The sequence below is a fragment of the Drosophila willistoni genome, chromosome 3R (genome assembly GCF_018902025.1).
Source record: "Drosophila willistoni isolate 14030-0811.24 chromosome 3R, UCI_dwil_1.1, whole genome shotgun sequence".
Taxonomy (NCBI): domain Eukaryota; kingdom Metazoa; phylum Arthropoda; class Insecta; order Diptera; family Drosophilidae; genus Drosophila; species Drosophila willistoni.
In genome coordinates, this window is record NC_061086.1 from 828,245 (window position 1) to 846,471 (window position 18,227).

The 18,227-nt window shown below is 37.3% G+C and overlaps 1 protein-coding gene across 10 annotated transcripts in view; it reads left to right on the top strand.

Annotated features, from left to right (window-relative positions):
• Positions 1 to 16,990, top strand: part of LOC6651488 — a 46,370-nt gene extending 29,380 nt beyond the window's left edge. For 6 of the 10 annotated variants that reach the window (XM_023180471.2, XM_023180473.2, XM_047013332.1 and 3 more), the window contains 16 exons: positions 5 to 111; positions 3,962 to 4,103; positions 5,279 to 5,603; positions 5,679 to 5,951; positions 6,016 to 6,174; positions 6,238 to 6,363; positions 6,419 to 6,586; positions 7,572 to 7,853; positions 7,974 to 8,195; positions 14,660 to 14,826; positions 14,900 to 15,191; positions 15,252 to 15,609; positions 15,671 to 15,769; positions 15,825 to 15,987; positions 16,051 to 16,177; positions 16,242 to 16,990. In XM_023180471.2, the coding sequence (XP_023036239.1) occupies positions 5 to 111; positions 3,962 to 4,103; positions 5,279 to 5,603; positions 5,679 to 5,951; positions 6,016 to 6,174; positions 6,238 to 6,363; positions 6,419 to 6,586; positions 7,572 to 7,853; positions 7,974 to 8,195; positions 14,660 to 14,826; positions 14,900 to 15,191; positions 15,252 to 15,609; positions 15,671 to 15,769; positions 15,825 to 15,987; positions 16,051 to 16,177; positions 16,242 to 16,403 (3,172 nt within the window). In that variant the 3' untranslated portion in view covers positions 16,404 to 16,990. Of the gene's footprint in view, positions 1 to 4; positions 112 to 740; positions 848 to 3,961; positions 4,104 to 5,278; positions 5,604 to 5,678; positions 5,952 to 6,015; positions 6,175 to 6,237; positions 6,364 to 6,418; positions 6,587 to 7,571; positions 7,854 to 7,973; positions 8,196 to 8,311; positions 8,672 to 14,659; positions 14,827 to 14,899; positions 15,192 to 15,251; positions 15,610 to 15,670; positions 15,770 to 15,824; positions 15,988 to 16,050; positions 16,178 to 16,241 lie in introns of those variants that run through there. The other 4 variants (XM_023180472.2, XM_023180465.2, XM_047013346.1 and 1 more) reach the window with 3 other exon arrangements.
• The last annotated feature ends 1,237 nt before the right edge of the window (positions 16,991 to 18,227 follow it).

The following is an 18,227-nucleotide window of genomic DNA, read 5'->3' on the forward strand; positions in this document are numbered from 1 at the left end:
TTAGAGCCGTGTTCAGCATTGAGGAGAAGAGCCACACGGGCCACATGAAAGCTGTGAAGCAGAGTGTCCTGGATGGCACCAGTAAATGGTCGGCCAAAATAGCAATCACAGGTTTGAGCTTTATTGCATTTTACATATGTATGTATGTACATCTACTCTGCTAATCGTAATGGTTTTCAGTTACATTTTGTCTGTATGTGTGTTAGTGTATGTATTATTATTGCAATTTCGACTCGACTGGCATAATGTGTTTGCTAAAGCTCAATGTTTATTAATATATTTAACTATCAATATGATGTACTGTATGCATATGTGATAATAGTCTGTATGCTTATAAGAAATCTGCCGATATAATTAGGCCGCTACAACAGAAATAGGTAATCTCATTGACAGGCCATGACTTACCACGTATCCACACTTATGGATGTATGTATTGTTTAAACTGTATCAATAAACAAACAGTTACAGTATTAGCAAATTGGATATACTTATTAACAATTTTACAATTTCGATGTATAATTTTTTTAATAACAATCAAACTTTCAGAGTAGAAACTTAACAAGTCTAGAAAGGTTTAGGTGGGTAGAGATATCCAGATTTATGATAACACAAGGTCTTGATTGAGATCTTATTGTACCATTTATATTGTGCAAAACATATACATATATATCTATGTGTATAAGTATATATATATATATATATATCTATATATGTATGCTATCGATTCAATTCATTTTAAGGATGACATTTGGTGTGGATCCAGACACACACATAGATTCATTAGAACAAGCTGAGCACGCAACTGTTGAGGGAACATCTAAATGGTCATGCAAACTAACAATCACAGGTACAATACACCGACAAAACCAAAATTTGGTTTTATTATTTATATTTCATTTTTGCTTAGACATCCCTTAGTTTTTTAATTCTCATTTAATAATATTTGTTCAATTTTAAACCTGACTCCACTACACACACTCTACCACTTGTAACAATTTCTATATATCCCTTTATATGTGCGCTATATATGTATGTACATATGAACATACATATATGTATACTAACTAACATAACATACTATATTAACATCGATTGATCTATCTGCATTTGCTTAATAAATACCAACTAGCCACATGTGTGTTCATATTATCGAACCATGTCGGTGTTAATGTATTTTAAAGCTATTTTAGTTATAGGTAAAAAAGTTAATTTATTCATTTATGACTATAAGTAAAAGGGCAAAAATAATTTTATAAAAACATATACATATGTACGTAAATACTAAACAATTTTATAAGAAATCAATCGTTCGAGGAAACTCGAGGTTAAATTCGTCACAAGTTAATCACAGTCATTTGCAATTTTTTCATATAAAAACATTTTTTAATCTCAAACAGCTTAAAATGAGCACCCCTTGCTGAGAATATTATCAAACGTTTGTGTTTCCAAAGTTTGTATATCCGATTTTTTTTGTTACTACATATTTTCTCACCTAAAGGCGTCAAAGCTAAAAACATTTGACCTGAAAATTTCAATTTATACTAAAAGACGGCGTCCAAACTTAATTTGAGACAATAGCTGATATAATATAATCACCCGAGTTTAATTAACTTATCTATCTTAAATAAGTACATATATTACTCTGAAAAGAAATGTTACACTCTCTTTTAAAATAGAAATGTTATTGATAAAAGTCCTTTTTCTCCGTACGATCGTTCTTATGGGAGCCCTATGTTGTCTGATCCGGCAGAATCCAAGTTATTTCATAATTTTTCCACTATCCAATTATTTCTTTCAAGGGAATGTTAACTTTTGCATCACCCACAATAGAAACTATGTATGCAATGTTTATATAAATATGTATGTATGTATATGTTTCGTTTTGAAAGAGTACCCGGATCGAACTTTAGAGTCCCATAGACCGTTATTCATGACTCACATGTACCCACGTTTTAACGAATTTGTATATAAAATAAACTATTTCACTTTCAACACATACAGACACACTCTACACTGGTTTATATGCATTCCTTTCAGATGTTTCTTACATAGTTACGTTTCATTTCAACAACCTGATGTATAAACCGACCGCAATGGTTCTCCCAAGCGCCATTTGCAATCGCAAATGTTTTTTTGTGTTTATGTATTTAAAAAGTTTGCCAGTTGTTCAAATACATTGTATGTGTGTTCCAGCTTGGATCATTATTGCGGGTGCTTTTAAGTTCACATTTGAAAAGGCAATTGAAATTAAAGGCGGCGCGCGTGAGTAGCCCTTATGAGGAATGTCAAACCCTACAGGACACGCAGGGAATTCAAAACAAACTTCAAACTGATTTCGTACAATATGAAATTCAATCTCGCAACTGGCACAATTGTAAAGCAAATCAATATAATATTGTGTAATATTGGATACCCATACACATACAGTTCTTTCTGGCTTACGAACATAATGTAGAATTCACATAATAATAAAAGTGCCAAGTGAACAAAAAACATAACACTAATTATTACAAGCTTAATTATTTAAGTTCTAATTTAAGTTTTTAAATGGAACTTGACTTGAGCCGTAAACCAATTTCGAATCATGAATTTTTGAAGTATTCTATCACTCTTTTGCACTATCACGCACGTATAATTGCATTTCTCCAAATACACAATTACGAAACTATATACAGAGAAGCCGTTACTGCATGAAGCCTGCGACCTTGAAATATACAAGTTTTTCTTTTACGTTTTTACTTTTACCTTTTTTAAAGTACTATTAATACATATGTATGTCTAAAATATTTAAAACCAACAAGTATCGCTTTTAACAGCAAAATCCGAGATGCGGTTTCCACACGAAATTTCTCGCTTTATAGTTGTCTCCAATTTCCCTAATGGATTCTTGGTATCTTGGCAACCGTCCAGTTGATACCAATCAGCAATGAAATTGTTTTTTTGGAGTTAATCCTTTGTACATACATACGTATATGTATATATATCACTTTTAGCATCTATGTATATCTAACATTTATCTTTGTATTTATTAACACCTTAATATACATATGTATGTATGTTCCTATTTCAAGAAAAAAAGCAACCAATACAATAATATGCAAACCAAGAAATTAATAATTTTTGAATACATTTTCCAGTTTTTCTTTATGATGTCAACACAAATTAACAGTTTTACTTTTTCCAGTTTACTTTTAAATTTTCTCTGTTTGCTATGTATGTATATGTACATGTGTACAACTAACACTGATCACTGATCAGCCAAATTTTATACCTGTTGCCGATTTCACGTGTAGAAAATAATCTAGTTAATGTACATATATGTATATATATATCTACACTTATGTGAGACAGTTGGCAGTCGGAGTCGGTGCCTAAGATAAAGACTGCTTCGTCAAGGCTCCAGAGTTGTCAACTGATTAAAAAAAATTGTATTAATCAATCCGTTTTTTTTTCTTCTTCTTTCTCCCTTGAAAATAAAAACTGAACAAACTCCAAAAATACTAATTGGAACTAAATATAAATTTTAACAAATTGAAAAATATCAATCTCAAAACGGTTCTCTTCGTTTCAAATCCAAAAATAAAACACCACACAAAACAAATTCAACACAAAAAAAAAAAAATAAAATAAATAAAAACACATCATGCGTATTTCTACCACAAATACACACACAAACAAAACAAACCCAAAATCACCCACCGAATGCTTCATTTGTTACTTCTTTTATTTGCCCTTTAAAATCAAAAATATCCCAAATCAAACACTGCACCTTAACACAAATTGCGACTTAATTAAATCTTTCCGTATGTACAACGGCCATTCCCCAATGTGCCCGCCATATATATTTCCACATTCAACACAACACATTTAATGGTCGTTCGCTATAAAAACAATAAAAATTGGATCTGGTGTTGAAACGAACGAAATACCAAAATATCTGACGATCGGATGCACTGTGCAGTGATTTGTGCTCAAGGCCTGATAGCGAAGGATAAAAGCGGTACCAGTGATCCTTATGTGACGGTGCAGGTTAGCAAAGTCAAAAAACGAACGCGCACAATGCCCCAGGAGCTAAACCCTGTGTGGAACGAGAAGTTTCACTTGTGAGTATTTCCATCGATTAATTCTGCATTCTTTGTATTCTTTCTAAGTGTACTGTTACTCGCATTCGTAAGCCGTTCTGCGGCCACACTGTACTACTTCTATCTGTATCTTTTTCCGCAATGCACCCTTTGAATCTGCCCTGTCTCTTCCGTTTTGCTCTATTTCCGATTGCCTATTCTCTTCTTTCTTTCTTTTCCTACCGACCAATTACTTCGTAATCACCGAAGCATTGAATCCTGTCCCCAATTTATAAGTCAATCTAGACTAGTTTTGTTCTTTATTAAATATTTTTATCGCACACTAGTCTCTTCGGTCGAACACCTGACTATTTCATTACGATTTCACTACGCACCAAAAAAAGTTCAGCATACTAATATCGAATCTGGTCGAATCCTGACGAACAATATGAATATCTTAATTCTTATTATTAGTAATTTTGCATCTATACTAATTTGGCTTCGGATGCCGGATTGTGCTTAGTTAAAACAATCAAACATTTTGCTGTAATACATATATTATGATAAATTAGCTCAGGTGGAACCTTAGGGCAAGGAATAGGAGATTCCAGTATGTTCATTTCAAAAATGTTCATTTAGAAATAACGGATATTGACTTATTTTGAAATTAAATTTTGTAAATGTTATTTAAACAAAAAAAATCCGATAGAAAAAGTATATTACATAAATATCAAAATAGGTAACAGTTGAAAATACTTTGTTGTGCCGTTTTATTTAACTCTGTTAGTAGCTAATAGAAATGGGAATGGAATTATGAAGATTAAGAAATTTTACAGGTTAATAAAGAATTTTTCGGAGGCAGTTTGTCTTAAACTTTTTTTCCACAACTTAAGATTCAGCAAAAAATTATTCAAAAAAAATAACAAATGAAAGAATACTATTACTGTGTAAAAATTTTAATGCTGTTGACCGACTGCGAATATGTCGTTCTTCAGAATATATCCTTAAATTTTGAACACAATATTAGCAAAAGTGTTAGAAGGTACTAACTCCAAATCAAGACTTTGGCTTCGTAAAGTTCGTTTGCATCATTTCCCGTTTCTGATGCACATGTACATATACATATGCATGGATTTTGTGTTCGTAGATAAGTATTATACGCTATTGGTTTTAATACTGATTGTATTACTGTACTCGTGCCCTTGCTAAACTGACAGTGAGTGCCATAACTCGTCAGACCGCATCAAAGTTCGCGTTTGGGATGAGGACAACGATCTAAAGTCAAAGCTGCGTCAGAAACTGACTCGTGAATCAGACGACTTTCTCGGACAGACAATAATCGAAGTTCGCACTCTATCCGGTGAAATGGACGTGTGGTATAATCTGGAAAAAAGAACTGACAAATCAGCAGTATCAGGAGCTATTCGCCTTCACATATCTGTTGAAATAAAAGGCGAAGAAAAGGTTGCACCCTATCACGTGCAGTACACTTGCCTCCATGAAAATCTTTTTCACTACCTTTGTGAGGAAAACAGCGGCATGGTAAGAAACCCCCATCCTTACACATTCGTTGGTGAAGGCAAGTTATTCATCAATTATATATATTTACTCGCGAAGGTTAAACTTCCAACACAAAAAGGCGACGATGCCTGGAAACTGTATTTCGATGAAATCCCTGAAGAAATTGTAGACGAGTTCTCTATGAGATACGGCATAGAGAATATATACCAGGCAATGACGCACTTTCACTGTCTGTCGGCTAAGTATCTTTGCCCAGGTGTACCCGCCGTTATGAGTACGCTATTGGCGAACATAAACGCGTATTACGCCCACACCACCGCCTCTTCTGCAGTTTCAGCAAGTGACCGCTTTGCAGCAAGCAATTTCGGGGTCTGTACATTTTATGCAAATTAAATAATTATCAATAATAACAAGGAATCCTGATTTTCCACAGAAAGAAAAATTTGTTAAGTTGTTGGATCAGTTGCACAATTCTCTCAGAATCGACCTGTCTATGTATAGAAATAATTTTCCGGCATCGAGTCCAGAAAAGCTGATGGATTTGAAGTCTACAGTGGACCTACTAACAAGCATAACATTTTTCCGCATGAAAGTAAGTATTCTTTATATTCGCTTAATTGTTTTCATTATATTATTCTCATCTAATCCTGATAAGGTACAAGAACTGTCCAGTCCACCGAGGGCAAGCACGGTTGTCAAAGATTGCGTCAAGGCCTGTCTACGATCCACGTACCAATTTTTGTTTGAAAACTGCTATGAACTGTACAACAGGGAATTTCAGGTAAGATCTCGTCTTTAGTGGTGCTTCAGCAGCTATTCATTGTATCTTTTGTAAGGTGGACCCGAACGAAGCTAAACGTGCCCCTGATGACCACGAGCCAAAGTTAGACAGTGTTGACTTCTGGCATAAGCTAATTGCTCTAATTGTGTCCGTCATTGATGAAGACAAAAACAGCTATGGCACTGTGCTAAATCAATTCCCACAAGAGCTGAACATTGGCCAAGTACGTTAAAATGAGATTCCTTGAATAATAGTTTGTGAAAATTAGACTCTGTTGTGATAAAAAAAAATCGAATTGTTAAATTATGCGGCGCAGTGCTCCAGTTTAAATCGCTAGGCCGTTCTTTGGTACGAATTCTATTGTTTAGATAAAAGTTTTTATTTTCATAGCCGCAGTTATCTAGCCTTTCGCATTACTTGGTTGATTGTTTTTCGAAAGAAAATGAGGATTCGGGCAAAATTGAGACTCGTAATTATCAAGTTGTACAGATGCTAGAAACGGAAATAAGAAATCATATACATACGTAAGGAGAGAGACTGAATATGGGCCTCGACCAAATATAACACGATATAAACATATACCCCCAACCCCAAAAAGAAATACAATATTCAGCTTGACTTAAGAAAAGAAAGTAGCTATTAATTTAGGTTTTTTCCTTATCACTTTTTTTACCATGCACCCATAGGGTGAAATGCTTTATTTAAGTCGCCAAAATCTTTGGTACCGGCGCATGTTTGGGAACAGCATCCGCACACAATTCGATCTAGCAATGTCCGTTCGTCCGCCCACCAATTTGGGTATGTAGAATCGTGCATACGGTAATAAAGTTTATCTAAAATTTTTGCAATTCCCTATTTCGCCCCTGTAAAACCCGTTAATTTTTTGACTGTCGAAGACCATCAAATTCAGGACACTAATTATCCTTACTCAGTTCTATCAACCTAGAAAATTTTGTTAGAATCAGACTAGAAACATGCAAAACCCACATATAAACGTGTTTTACTAGGCCTTCGAAATTTTAAATATTTTTTACTTGGGGCATGGTATACTGAAGTCGGCGAGTCGACTTACTTACTTCATTTTTATAAATAAACATTTTCTTAAGTAATTGAGAATGTACGTGAATTGCCAATATGGTAGCTGATTTGACTTAATTTTCATTATGTTCGATTTATATGTTCCTTAAAAAATTGTTAACTTCCCGCAGTTGTCAGCAGCATCTATGTGGCACCTCTTTGCTGTTGATATGAAGTACGCCCTGGAGGAGCACGAACAGCATCGTCTTTGCAAATCGTCCGCTTATATGAACTTACACTTTCGGGTTAAATGGTTATATAGCAATTACGTAAAGGAGGTGCCTCCATACAAAGGTGCCGTTCCTGACTATCCCGCATGGTTTGAACCATTTGTGATGCAATGGTTAAATGAGAATGATGATGTCTCCTTGGAATATCTTCACGGCGCCTTTAATCGAGACAAAAAGGACGGGGTAAGCTTGCACCTATTCCAAGGCTCGAACAGAGGTTAACTGTTTAACTGACTTGTAGACGTTTACATAACCTTCTTAATGTTCAACATTATCTAATTTCTATTCAATATATTCTCTCAGTTTCAAAAGAGCAGTGAGCACGCACTGTTCTCCAATTCAGTAGTCGACGTTTTCACTCAATTGACGCAATGTTTCGATGTTGTTAGCAAGCTCGAGTGTCCTGATCCAGAAATTTGGAAACGTTACATGAGGCGTTTTGCTAAAACAATCGTAAAAGTGCTAATAGCCTATGCCGATATTGTGAAAATGGAGTTTCCAGAGCATATGAGAGACGAAAGAATTGTAAGTACACAGTATACAAGGCATTGGCCTTTTATTTTTTATGGAGGCCAGCTCAATGCTGACAGAAACCAAACATAGATTAAAAGTTCAAATGCTGACTTGATTTCGGTGTTCAGTACCCACAGGGACAGCAAATGCTCGGCCTATCGATCCTTAGCCAAAAGTGTCAAAAATGTCATTATGGGAATAACTGGCTTGTGACTGCCTAGCACTCGTAGCGACGCGTCGCTACGTTCCTTTTTAAACCTTATTTATGAACATTCCTTAAGGAATGTTTAATGTTTTGTGGAGTAGTTTATTAAAACAGAAAAGCTTTAGAAAATAGGAGTATCATACAACAAAGTATTGCTGATAATAATTTTGGTTCATGTAGGAATCTTAAAAAGCGATGAAATTTTATTTTCTACAAGCCGAACTAGTAGAAGACTTTTGAGTAAAAATTACGCCATTAATTCTCTAGGTGGATCACTTCGCAAATTCTCATTCACGTACTTGCATACTTACAGTTTCCATATCAAAACAGTAACAGTAAGTGCAATATGTACGATTGAAAGCAAGAAACAAGAAGTTTTGGTTTTAACTATTTAAAATAACAATTGAACTGCCGCCGTGTACAGACGTGTTTTTTTTTTAGCGCACTCCGCAAAAATTTAGTGTAAAAAAAAAGTCCGCCTTTGCAAAAATTTGTGTAGGGCTCTCAGTCGCCTCAGAGACGCCTATTTACAATCATATTGCTATTAGATCAATCTAATTGTTGCAACAACAAAGTGCGTAATTTTTACAAAAGCCATGTCCACCAATTCGGGCCCAAGCTCTCTCGATCCCCACCAGCAACAGCTACAAGAACTAATTGTATAACAACAACGTGAGCGTCGACTCTCGGTCCAACACAACAACGCGTACTTTTCGGTGGTGTCGCCGACCCCACTGAATGCTACGTAAGCAATAACACCGAAAGTGCCAGCCACACAGCAACCAACAGCATCTTACCGTGGTGAGAGCAGTGTGCTTCTCCATCAATATCGATAACTGGGTCACCGATTGCACCGACCGTCAGCTCGTTGACAGCAACTACTGCAAAACCCAACTCGTAGTAAACCCAACGACTTCTGTCCAAGCTGGAATGGATAGATATATTAAAATAACTAAGCGAAAGCTAAGCCCGCAAAAGAAAATGAAGTAAGTAAGTCGTCTCGCCGACTTTGGTATACCATACACCAGTAAAGCAAATATTTTAAGCATTTTCACATGCTTCTTACAGGCATATCTCGCTCACTCAATCATACGAGCTCCCTAGCGCCCCCACCAGCCAACGGCCAACTCCGGCCTTATGGGAAAAACGTTTATATGCATAACTCGACTGTTTTTTATCCGATTTTGATCAAATTTGGTATTTTGATAGATATTAGTATTAAATTTAAGTGTGCCAAATTTGATTGCATGTGGTAAAAAAAATACGGGAGATAATCAAGTTTTTCAAATTACGGGGGCGGAAAAGGGCGTGGCAAAATTTTTATACATACAAAATGTGTGCATTTGCTAAGCGAATATACATACCAAATATGGTGTCTCTAGCTAGAATAGTTTTTGAGATAAACGTTTTTTTTAAATTGCGGGGGCGGAAAGGGGCGTGGCAAAAATTTGAAATAAACTTGATCACTCTACATACTACACGAGTCTACATAAAAAATTTGGTGGCTCTAGCTCTTATAGTCTCCGAGATCTAGGTGTTCATACGGACAGACGGACCGACGGACAGACGGACGGACGGACGGACAGACGGACATGGCTAGATCGACTCGGTTGTTGATCCTGATCAAGAATATATATACTTTGTGGGGTCGGAGATGCTTCCTTCTGCCTGTTACATACATTTTGGCGACTTTAATATACCATTTCACCCTATGGGTGTATGGTATAAAAAGTGGCAATATGCCGAAAATAACCAAACCAAATGAACGAGTAGCACCCCTTAGCGGGAATCGTTTTAAAATTCTTGCCGATCAGCAAGACGATCAAGCCGGCGCTGTAGATAAAGTTAAATTGGCTAGACCACCCCCTTTATACATCCGTGAAGCCAACTGCAGCGCTCTGATTTCGAAGCTAGTAGAAACAGTAGGGTCAAATAACTTTGTTGTAACCCCACTCAATAGTGGTAACATTAAAGAAATTAAATGTCAAACCCAAACTGAGGACAATTTCCGCATCATCGAAAAGTACCTCCGTAATGCTAACATCAACTTCTATACCTACCAACTAAAAAGCAGTAATGGGCTCAAGGTTGTGTTAAAGGGGATTGAGCCATCGGTCCCTACTCAAGAAATAGCAGACGCGTTGGTCGAAAAAGGGTTTGCGGTCAAGTCCGTTGTCAACATCATCAACAGGAACAAAGTCGCACAGCCGCTCTTTAAAATCGCGCTCCAGCCAGATGCAAAACTGTCGAAGCCAAATGAAGTGCACCCGATCTACAACCTACAGCTTCTATTGCACAGAAGAATCACCGTAGAGGAGCCCCATAAGAGACACCAACCACCGCAGTGTAAAAACTGCCAGGAATACAACCACACCTCTAACAATTGCCATCTTAGGTTAGTGTGTGTTGGCTTCGGCGAACATCATGAAGATGGCATTTGCACCAAGGACAGAAACAACGTCGCTCTAAGACTATGCAGCAACTGTGGAGGGAACCACACGGCCAACTACAGAGGATGTCCTGTCTTTAAGGATCTTAAATCACACCTAAACGGGCGCAAACCCCCAGCTGGACCAAAAATCACCTTCAACGCCTCCAAAACTACACCGGAGGTTTTCTTCGCCAAGGCTGTTAGATCATCCAACATGACTGCTACAACCAGTCCTAGTGTATCCTTCGCTAGTGTGCTCCGAACTGGACAGACGGAGCCCGTGAAAGAGACCCCGTCACTCCACCATCTACAGAATCCGCAACCCAGCGCACCAGAGCTTGGCCAGCAAACTCCAAGTTTAGAGGCCCTATTGATCTCACTCAATCAAAACATGACCACTTTTATGACGTTCATGCAAAACTGTATGCACGAACTGATGCGGAATCAAAACCTGCTTATCCAGAAGCTTATCGATAATAAATAATGGCTTCCCTACGTCTATGTCTTTAATATGCTAACGGCATCTCCAAGCACAAAAATAAACTGCAACTATTCCTGGAGTTAAGTGAAATCGACATTATGCTGATATCAAAAAACACATTTAACATCAAAAAATAATTTTCAAATACCAAAATATACCTTCTACGCAACAAACCATCCAAACGGAAAAGCTCAGGCAGGACTGGTATCCTAATAAAAACCGTATAAACTACTCATTCCTCAATAGATTTGAAACTCAGCACATACAAGCAACTGCTAAAACTGTCCAAACCAGTTGCGACAACACTACGTTGTTTACCCTGTACTGGCCACCACGCTTCTCAATCTCTGAAAAGGAATTTACCGATTTCTTTATCACACTCGGAGATCACTTCATTGCAGCAGGCAGATTACTCGCTCACCAGCAGCAAAACTTCGCCTAAGGCATGCCAATCGCAACCAAGGCGTTAAGACAAGAGGAAAGCTGGGCTCAAAGGAAATACATAGAAAAGCTCAGTCCAACCAGCACTAAACATCCTCTGTGGAAAGCCCACCCAACTTTAAGCGCTCCTACAGAGACAATTTTACCGATAAGGAGTCCAACCGGTGGATGGGCCCGCAGTGACGAAGAGAGGGCATCCGTATTTGCCACACATCTTAAAATGGTTTTCCAGCCAAATCCAACATCAAACTCATCTGTACTTCCCCCTGCGAGCACATTAACGGATAGTGAGTACTCGGAACTCCAATCGGTTGAGATCACTTCAGTTATTAAAAACCACATAAAGCCGAAAAATGCACCTGGCCATGACTTAATCACACCGAAAATGATCCTAGAACTTCCTATCATCGCCATACAATACATCTGCAAGCTGTTCAACGCTATAATAAGAATTGGCTACTTCCCAAGAGCATGGAAAAGGTCCACTATCATCATGATTCCTAAAGTGGGAAAGGACAAAACCCAGCCATCATCCTATAGGCCAATTAGTTTGCTGCCATGTCTTTCGAAGCTTTTTGAAAAGGTCCTGCAGATCCGACTAAACTCATTTCTGGCATCGGAGAACACAATCCCTTCACACCAGTTCGGCTTCCGCGAAAAACATGGGACAATTGAACAAGTCAATCGCATAACATCCGCAATACGAACAGCATTCGAACTAAAAGAATACTGTGCGGCTGTCTTTCTAGATGTTGCCCAGGGTCTGATGGTCAAAATCCGGCAAAACTTCCACAGTACACCCACAAACACATGAAATCTTACCTTTACAATAGGAAATTCGCTGTTAGATGTAATGGCTCCGTCTCGGCTGACTTTGAAATCAAAGCTGGTGTACCGCAATGCAGTGTACAACGCACAATTTTGCCGATGACACGGCAATCCTCAGCAGATCCAAATGCCCAATACAAGCCTCTGTAAAATTAGAGGAACACCTCAAGGTGGTAGAGGAATGGCTAGCAACCTGGCGTATCCGGGTCAACGAGCAGAAATGCAAACATGTTACATTTACGCTTAACAGAAGAAACTGTCCAGCTCTAATGCTAAACAACGTACCAGTTCCTCAAGCCGTGGATGTCACTTACCTTGGCATCCACCTAGACAGAAGACTAACTTGGCGCAAGCACATCGAAGCAAAAAAGTCACAGCTTAAACTGAAAGCGAGTAGCCTTCATTGGATCATGAATGCTCGGTCCATCGGTCCATCTGGACTTACGGAGCCGTACTATGGGGAAATGCAAGTACCAGCAATGTCGATATTATACAAAGAGCACAGTCGAAGATTTTAAGATCAATCACGGGGGCCCCGTGGTATATACGAAACGACAACATTCAAAATGATCTAAATATACCTAGCGTAAAATCTGAATTAGGTAGTCAACAACTAAAGTATTCTGCGAAACTGGATGCACACCCAAATGTTCTTGCCAATTCCCTTACGCGAACTAATAATGGAACTCGTCTTAAAAGAAATGACAGATCAACCAATAACTAGTGATACGGGTCGCCTGCAATATCCCCAGGATTTATCTTAAGTACTAGAGTAAAAAAAATATCTCAAATTTGTTGTTAGGCTCTAATTTAAGAGTAGATTCAACAAATATATATTAAACGTTAAAAAAAATGAAGTAAGTAAGTCGTCTCGCCGACTTGGGTATACCATACACCAGGTGAACAAATATTTAAAATTTCGAAAACCAAATGTATGTCTATTAAATTGTTTTAACATACCTCATACCATATGCTATCTCGTTCACTCTACAAACACACGAGCACTCTAGCGCCGCCACTAGCCAACGGCCAATTCTGCCCTTATGGATAGCGTAGCAAAATACGTTAATACGTATATTTTGCATGTTTCTAGTCCGATTTCAATCAAATGGTAGTTTGATAGAAATAGATAAGATTAATTAGTCTGCCAAATCTGATCGCGATGCTCAATAAATTGCAAGAGACAATAGAAAACTAAATTAAGGAGGCGGAAGTGGGCGTGGCAACGTATTAAAATATATATATTCTGCGCGCATACTAAGCTAGTATACATACTAAATTTGGTGACTTTAGCTTTGTTAGTTTTCGAGAAAATCAGTTTTGTTTAATTTGCGGGGGCGGAAATGGGCGTGGCAAAATTTTTAAATAGTCAATATCTGCACGTCTATTAAGCTAGCTTACATACCAAATTTAAAGTCGGTAGCTTTCATAGTTTGAAAGAAAATCTGTTGTTTGTAAATTCCGGGGGCGGAAGGGGGTGTGGCCAAAAGTTGGAACAATCATTTTCTGCGCGCTAACTATACGAGTATATAAACCAAATTTGATGTCTCTATCTGCCATACTTTTTAAAAACAGTTTTATGTAAATTCTGGGGGCGCAAGGGGTGGCCAAAATTCCAATTAACTCTATATATTTACATACCACACGAGTCTACACACAAATTTGGTGGCTCTAGCTCTTATAGTCTCCGAGATCTGCGTATTCATACAGACGGACGGACGGACAGACAGACGGGCATGGCTAGATCGACTCGGTTGTTGATCCTGATCAAGAATATATATACTTTATGGGGTCGGAGAAGCTTCCTTCTGCCTGTTACATACATTTTGGCGACTTTAATATACCATTTCACCCTATGGGTGTATGGTATAAAAAACTACTGAAAATGTTGGTTTGGTTAACCTGTACCAATTGCAATTAATATGTTTCATTATAAGAGTGAGTCCTATTAGGTATAATTTTAATTAAATGATTCAACTTTAATATGGTGGGAAATTAGAAAGTATTTTTTTTTCTAAATTTAAAATGAATTTCTTGCATATGGAATTAAACTTTATTTGACTCGCCTTCTGCTTTTAACGTACATGTAGGCTTGCATCCTTATGAACAACATACAGCAATTAAGAGTACAGTTGGAAAAAATGTTTGAGTCAATGGGTGGTGATAAGCTAGAAGAAGACGCTGCAAACATTCTAAAGGAATTGCAACAAAATTTGAATTCGGCTCTAGACGATTTAGCTTGTCTTTTTGCCATTAGGTAAGACCATGTGCCATATACATATAAATGTATTGCACATTACCTCTTTATTGTCCTTTGCTTAAATTTTCAGCCTGGAGCCTCGCATAACACAGTCGGTCCGGGAGCTGGGTGACATGCTGCTCTCTATAAAGGGGGGCAGTGGAAACCTTGTTGCCGGCAACCAAGCTGCACAACGCAACGCAGTTGCTGTTGAAGCCGACGAGGTGCTGCGACCCTTAATGGATCTTTTAGATGGTTCTTTGACCTTGTACGCCCAGTCATGCGAAAAAACCGTGTTGAAGCGCCTGTTGAAAGAGCTTTGGAAGATTGTAATGCGTATTTTGGAAAAGACAATTGTGTTGCCTCCAATGACCGATAAGACTGTAAGTTTTCACATCACAAGTGCAGTTCTAGTAAATCAACGACTTATCTTTCAATAAAAGATGATGTTCAAACACCTCACCGACAATGCTAAAAATCTGGCCTCTAATGCTAAAATAGAGGATATGGGTCGTCTATTTAAGTCGCACATGGCCGGAAAGCAGGACGTGAAAAGTGCCCTTAGTGGTGTCATGGACATGTCAAAGGAGGTGGAAAAGAATCTTTCACCCAAACAATGTGCCGTGCTTGACGTTGCCTTAGATACAATCAAACAGTACTTCCATGCCGGCGGCAATGGACTTAAGAAAACATTTTTAGAGAAGTCGCCCGAGTTGCAGAGTTTGCGATACGCCCTCAGCCTATACACTCAAATGACCGACACATTGATTAAAACATTCATATCCAGTCAAGTACATGAAGGTAGGTGGTTGTACCATCTAAATGGAAGTTGTAATGTACCATTATTTTATACTTGGGTTAGTTGATCCCGAGAATGCTGAGGAAAGCGTCGGCGAGATTTCAGTCCAGATTGATCTGTTTTCTCACCCAGGTACCGGAGAGCACAAAGTTACTGTGAAAGGTTAGTATTTGGCCAAAGAAAACCACAATCATCAACACCTAATATTTCCTTTTAGTTGTGGCTGCCAACGATTTGAAATGGGTTATACCTTCTGGTATGTTTCGGCCCTTCGTCGAAATCAATCTGATTGGGCCACATTTGCAGGACAAAAAACGAAAGTTTGCCACTAAATCAAAATCGAACAACTGGTCACCAAAGTACAATGAATCATTTAACTTGTAAGTCTTCGAACTGAGCATGAGCATAACAAGAAATTGTATAAATAAACATCTTATGTGTAGCGCCATTGGAAATGAGGAACAACTTGACTTCTTTGAACTACACATTTGCGTGAAAGACTATTGTTTCGCACGAGATGATCGGTTGGTGGGTGTTGCCGTTATTCCACTAAAGGATATATCTGAAAAGGCAAGAATGAAACAGTTAACCATTATCAATAAATGTATTTGTTATAATGTTTTGATTTCTTTAGGGGTCGGTAGCGTGTTGGTTACCTTTGCAACGACGAATCGAGATGGACGAAACTGGTTGGACAATTCTACGGATACTTTCGCAGAGAAGTAACGACGAGGTTGCCAAGGAGTTTGTGAAGCTTAAGTCAGAGATTCGTCAGGAGCCAACTATGGGTACTTAACTCATCTATGGCGAGATGAAAAAACCATTCAAGTTACTTTCGCTGATCGAATCTTCAGTTTTAAGACACATACACACCATACATACATACACACAAAATATTCTCCATTCCACTGAAACTACTCCACTACCGATGGTAGTTTTACCATTCACATACATACATACATACATAGATAAAACACATTCATACAGACATTTATATAGCCATACATACATATACGAGAAAATACAATACAAATATGAAAATTTATTTCCCTAAGACTATGATATGATATTATTAGCGATCGTGCCAGTGGTGTATAAGAGGTTCCAGATTCCAGCTTCGCCGGCAAACAAACAGCGTCAGCCGGCATTCGAACTCAATAGAAATCGCGAATTCCACACCGTCGAACTAACATACATTTTCATATGTACATACGTTTGAGATACAATCACACACGCACATTCCTATTTATGTAAATAAGTACCTGTATAAATATAATTTGGTATTTCCATATTTTGTTTAAGATAATTCATATGCGCACTGGGTCCATGTGAATACGAATGTTTTTTTATTGTAATAATAAACATTGGCATATTATCGATCAATCCCAATAATCGTTCTTATCAAAATCTAACATACTTTTACCTGACAGAGGGTGCGGTTACGTAAAATAAAATGTTATAAATGTCCGAAAGGCTCACGAAGGACGAAGTTTTTTGGTCCTTCTAATTTTTATTGTTTTTTTTTCCAATATCTTTCCTGGTTCATAGTTTCCAATATTGTATTTTTTCTTGAATTATATTTACACTAAATAATAAAATACACGTTCTTAATTTTCATTTCGGGTTTATATTGAGAGAAATGCAACTCAGCTTAACCAAACTTAACATAATAATATACGCCATTGGTATGAACCAAATAATAGATATTTATTTAAAATTACGTAGACTGATTTTATCTTATGCTTATGTTTACATGGCCATCTTTAAAATATAGTTTTTCGATTTAGAACAAAATGGACAGAATTATGTTGAGGATATTATACCCGTTATACCGATGACGCAATAAACCCATAGTAGCTTAATTTTAGGGTGATGTTTAATTTGGGTTTTTGTATTTTTTCATGGTGGTATAAGGAGTTGTTGATATTTTTGAATGTCTCAATATCGAAAATACCGAAGAGTACAATGGTACGAAAATACCATCTTATGGATCTCCAATTCTGTCGTTATGGAGTGCCCAGTCGTAGAATGGTTTTGTATATACAAGTGTGTAAACTTATAAAAGTGAGATTCACGAGCTCGAATTTTAATTGAATGCTTGTCTATGCTTGAAGGTGAGATTGCATATCTTTAATGACGAATTTCTGAAAGCTTTCCTATTTTCTCTTAAAGAAGTGTGGTGAGAAATAAGGGAATAAAGAATTTATATTTTTTTAGCTATTAGTTTAGTTTAACAATAATTTGCAGTCTCATTGCATTGCGTGAGGTAATAAATATATTTTGCAATTATTTTTAGAGAAAACGGGCGTGGCATCTCGCCTCCACGTTCAAAAAACCGTATTTTGCTCAAAAAAGTATGCTAAGTATCTATGTAAGTATCTCATTCAACATAATACTTTTCATACAACCGTTGTGATTTTAATATTTTCTTAAAATTTAAGGCCAAGATTCATAGAAAAATCTAGAAAATGTTCTTAAATTTGATCGATATCATTATCAGCAGAAGTAATATAGACACTTTAAGCAAGCAACTGCTTCTGTCGGTCGTGGAATTAGAGAAATGCTTTTATCTAGGCTTAAAGCAAAAATAAATGGATCTGAACATCAACTTTTTTACGGA